The sequence below is a fragment of the Piliocolobus tephrosceles genome, unplaced genomic scaffold (genome assembly GCF_002776525.5).
Source record: "Piliocolobus tephrosceles isolate RC106 unplaced genomic scaffold, ASM277652v3 unscaffolded_22495, whole genome shotgun sequence".
In the NCBI taxonomy this organism is placed as follows: Eukaryota; Metazoa; Chordata; class Mammalia; order Primates; family Cercopithecidae; genus Piliocolobus; species Piliocolobus tephrosceles.
This window is the reverse complement of record NW_022304860.1, coordinates 1-4,692: the sequence shown is the minus strand read 5'-3', so window position 1 is coordinate 4,692 and position 4,692 is coordinate 1. Positions and strand designations below refer to the sequence as shown.

At 38.3% G+C, this 4,692-nt stretch overlaps 1 protein-coding gene across 1 annotated transcript; it reads left to right on the top strand.

Moving 5' to 3' along the window:
- The first annotated feature begins 309 nt into the window (after positions 1 to 309).
- On the top strand, positions 310 to 4,624 carry LOC111533698 (translation initiation factor IF-2, mitochondrial-like). The gene is made up of 3 exons (XM_023200403.2): positions 310 to 1,343; positions 3,454 to 3,658; positions 4,319 to 4,624. Exons 1-3 carry the CDS (start codon positions 1,231 to 1,233, stop codon positions 4,604 to 4,606), a joined length of 606 nt encoding a protein of 201 aa, XP_023056171.1. The 5' UTR covers positions 310 to 1,230; the 3' UTR covers positions 4,607 to 4,624.
- The last annotated feature ends 68 nt before the right edge of the window (positions 4,625 to 4,692 follow it).

Here is a 4,692-nt window from a genome sequence, read left to right as displayed (position 1 = left end):
TGGAGCAGCATTTTGTAAATTGGAATAAATACTAGGAATAAGTGGGTGGGTAAGCAAAATATTTAGTCAATTTTTTTTGTTTTGTTTTACAGTTGTCTATTGTTTTATTTTTTATTTTTTGAAACAAAGTCTTGCTGTGTGTCTCAGGCTGGAGTGCGTGGCATGATCTTGGCTCACTGCAACCTCTGCCCCTGGGTTCAAGCAGTTTTCCTGCCTCAGCCTCCTGAGTAGCTGGGATTACAGGCACATGCCACCACACCCGACTAATTTTTTGTATTTTTAGTAGAGACAGGGTTTTACCATGTTGGCTGGTCTCGAACTCCCAAGTGCCAGTTTCAGCTTCCCAAAGTGCTGGGATTATAGGCATGAGCCACTGTGCCCTGCCCTTGTCTGTTGTTTTATATTTGGTAACAACTGTGAGCAATCTCTTAGCTGATATGAGGAGTGGAAAAATACCTTGCCTATCAGTTCCAGTTCCATCACCAGTTAATCGGCTGTGTGATCTTGGAGCCCTAGACAGCATAGTAAACAGAGACCATGAAAGGTAAAAGAATCACCCACTCCAGCTTCTTCATTTTATGGTTGAGGTAAGGAGATCCAGGGAGGTGAGGTGATTTTTTTTTTAAAGGGTGCACAGCTGGGTGGTTATAAAGCACAGCTTAGAGCCTGGATCTCTAGTTAGCGCTTTTTCTCCTCATTTATTTATTTTCTCATCATTTATTTAATAAGGGTAAGTAATGCTTGATTTACTTTATAGGATTCTTGAGTTGATCAAATGAAATAATAGATGTGAAATCTCGTTCAGTTGGGTAGAACTTAAAAAAAGAAAGCAAGAGGAAGGAAACAGAATTGTAGGGACAGACAGAGGAGAAAGAAAAGAATGAAGCATTGCATGTGTTTATGAAAGGGATAGTAACAAGTACCACCAGTGGCCATACTTTAAAAAAAAATAGCCACTTATTCCTTGTAAGATCTGTCCATGGCTCAGGTTTTCTTGCTGATCCCTCCCTCTCTTCCATTCTTCCCATTCTCTTTTTTCTTAGTTTCTTTTCCCCTCCCTCCCTTCCTTTCTTTGTTAAATTGAGTAATCATGCTTTTAATGATTAAAGAGAAAATTATAATATATCTTGCAAGGATTATGTGACTTTCTTTCCTTGGTATTTATATTTACTGATAATATTTATTAATGTGTATTAACAACCTTTGTTATTGTTAAAGGGCAATAATCTGATGGCTTTGGCAGAAGCAACAATTGCTCTTGCAGAAATGTTAGAATTGAAAGCAGATCCCAATGGTCCAGTGGAAGGAACAGTAATAGAGTCTTTCACAGACAAAGGAAGAGGGTAGGACTCTTAAACTGCTTGCCTTTTTAATTTGTTCTGTGGTTTTTGTGACTTGATTATATGATGATATATTATTTTTGTTGCATGATATTGTTAGTTCATGAACAATATTTTCAAAGCATTTGTTTTAAAAAGTATGTTATTGTTTGTACTGACACAAGAACACAAGAATGCAGTTATTATCAGCAGACCATAGCAACTATCCATATACATCTGGTAGTCATATTTAGATGACATAAGTAGTTCAATTTGTTTTATTTTTTTCCCCCACTGACTCGACTAAATTGGTAAAGTCTTACAGATAACATAAATTAGAATGAAATACCAATAGTTGCGTTTTAGGGTTTGTAAATTCTTTATACCTTACCCATTAATATAATACGCAGAAAGATCTTTGAAGTGGTGTGCTTGAATTTTCCTCCGTATCAGCAAGAGAGGTTTTCTCATTGCTTTACACTCTCTAACAACTGTGAGTAATCCCTTAGCTGATGGAGACTGGGATAGAAAGTGGGTTAAGATTCTGTCAGAACACTTTGCTCCCTGTTTCTTCTCTTAGCATAACCTTGTAAGAAATTATTTTTTTAAAATTGTGGTAAGAAACACCTAACATCCCATTTATTATGTTAACCATATTTAAATATACAGTTCAGTATTGTTGTTTATTCACATTGTTATGCAACAGATCTGTTGAACTATTTTATCTTGTAAAACTGAAAGTCTATACCTTTTAAAATTACATTAGTCCTTCTCCCGAGCCCTTGGCAACCACCTTTCTGTTTTCCGGTTTTCTTTTATGTATTTATTTTTGAGACAGACTTTTGCTCTTATTGCCCAGGCTGGAGTGAAGTGGCCATGATCTCAGCTCACTGCAACCTCCGCTCCCTGGGTTCAAGCGATTCTCCTGCCTCAGCCTCCCAAGTAGCTGGGATTTACAGGCACCCGCCACCACGCCTGGCTAATTTTTGTATTTTTGGTAGAGACAGGGTTTTCGCCATGTTGGCCAGGCCAGTCTCGAACTCCTGACCTCGGGTGATTCACCCGCCTCGGCCTCCCAAAGTGCTGGGATTACAGGCGTGAGCCACTACGCCTGGCACTGTTTTCTGTTTTTATTTTGTGACTACTTTAGATACTTCATATGAGTGGAATCATACAGTATGTGTCCATTTGTAACTGGCTTATTTCATTTTGTATAATGTTCTAGAGTTTCATTCATGTTGTAGCCTATGCAAAGATTTCCTTTTTTAAAAAAATTTAATATTTATTTATTTTTTAATTTTTCTTTTTTTGAGATGGAGTCTTGCTCTATCACCCAGGCTGGAGTGCAGTAGTGCGATCTCGGCTCAGTGCAACCTCCGCCTCCCAGGTTCAAGTGATTCTCCTGCCTCAGTCTCCTGAGTAGCTGGGACTATAGGCGTGTGCCACCACATTTGGCTAATTTTTGTATTTGTAGTAGAGACAGGGTTTCACCATGTTGGCCAGGCTGGTCTCGAATTCCTGACCTCAGTTGATCTACCCACCTCGGCCTCCCAAAGTGCTGGGATTACTGGTGTGAGCCACTTCACCCAGCCTATGTTTTTTTTAATTGAGATGGGGTCCTGCTATGTTGCCCAGGCTGTCTCAAACTCGTAAGCTCAAGTAGTCTACCCATCTTGGCCTTCAGAAGTGCTGGGATTACAGCCATGAGCCAATATATCTGGCCAATTTCCTTCTTTTTAAAGACTGTATAATATTACTTTGTATGTAAAATCCACATTTTCTTTGGAAGAAATGTCCATTTGTCTTTTGATGGACATTTGGGTTGCTTCTACTTCTTGGCTATTGCAAATAAATTTGTTTAAAATGGTCTTGATAGGCTGACTTTGAACTCATGGGCTCAAGTGATCCTCTTGCCTTAGCCCGCTGAATAGCTGGGATTGCAGGTGTGCCACTGCACCCGGCTTTGAAATGTTTTTATAGTATGAAAAACTGCTTAAGAAGTTAAGTGGTGGAATTAATCTTGTGTATACACATGTTTATATAATTTAAACATCATAAAGATATCTTTGCTCTACTTAAAGTACAATTACATCCTGATTATGACATTAAAAATATACTTTTATTTTCATTTTAGTCCTGTTACTACAGCTATAATTCAAAGAGGAACTTTAAGAAAAGGCTGTGTTCTGGTTGCTGGAAATTGTTGGGCAAAAGTACGCTTAATGTTTGATGAAAATGGAAAAACAATCCATGAGGCCCATCCCAGCATGCCAGTGGGAATTACAGGCTGGAGAGACCTTCCTTCTGCAGGAGAAGAAATTCTTGAAGTAGAATCTGAGGTATATCAAGCTTAATTCCTGTATATTGGATGTAATATAATGATTTTAAATGTCAGTTTACAATGTTATACCAAATATGTGTATTAATGTTAACAAATAATTCTAGATTATAAGAGGCTGTGAGGAGGCAAGTTTTGCTATTGTAGCATTAGACTATAGAATTTTGGGGGGGATAAGATTTTTAAATCATTTCAATGATATAAGCTCTCAAATTAAAATTTTACATGTTTCTTGAAACTTATAAAAGTAGCAGTTTCATACATGAGTTACGCTAATTTCCTAATGGGGGACAACACAAAGGCTTTTTTTTTTTTTTTTTTGAGAGGGAGTCTCACCCTGTCCCCCAGGCTGGAGTGCAGTGGTGCGATCTCAGCTGACTGCAAGCTCCGCCTCCTGGATTCACGCCATTCTCCTGCCTCAGCCTCCCGACTAGCTGGGACTACAGGCACCCGCCACAGCGCCTGGCTAATTTTTTGTATTTTTAGTAGAAACGGGGTTTCACCGTGGTCTCAATCTCCTGACCTTGTGATCCGCCCGCCTTGGCCTCCCAAAGTGCTGGGATTGCAGGCGTGAGCCACCGCGCCTGGCCATACACAAAGGCTTTAATCTAGCAGTTATTGTTGTCTACTTCATTAAATAACGCGTTTTTCCCCTATAAAGCCAAGGGCACGTGAAGTTGTTGACTGGAGGAAGTATGAACAAGAACAGGAGAAAGGTAAAGAGGATCTGAAAATAATAGAAGAAAAGCGAAAGGAACACCAAGAAGCATATCGGAAAGCCCGTGAGAAGTATAGCAATCTGCAGTGGAAGAAGAGGTCATATCTACAGTATTTAGAAAGAAAAGAACAAACATCCTTAAAGCCAAAAGAGAAAATGGAAAGAGATTCAAATGTACTTCCTGTGATTATTAAAGGTATCTTTTTAAAGATTTTACATTACATTCTTTGAATATATATATATATATATATATATTTTTTTTTTTTTTTTTTTTAACTATTCTCATAGTTTGGTCCTTTACATTTACATGAAAATTA

Coding starts and splice junctions, on each gene's coding strand:
- LOC111533698 (XM_023200403.2), top strand. CDS start 1,231: ATGGCTTTGGCAGAAGCAACAATTGCTCTTGCAGAAATGTTAGAATTG. Junction 1,344..3,453: donor TTCACAGACAAAGGAAGAGG/GTAGGACTCTTA, acceptor TTTTCATTTTAG/TCCTGTTACTACAGCTATAA. Junction 3,659..4,318: donor TTCTTGAAGTAGAATCTGAG/GTATATCAAGCT, acceptor TCCCCTATAAAG/CCAAGGGCACGTGAAGTTGT.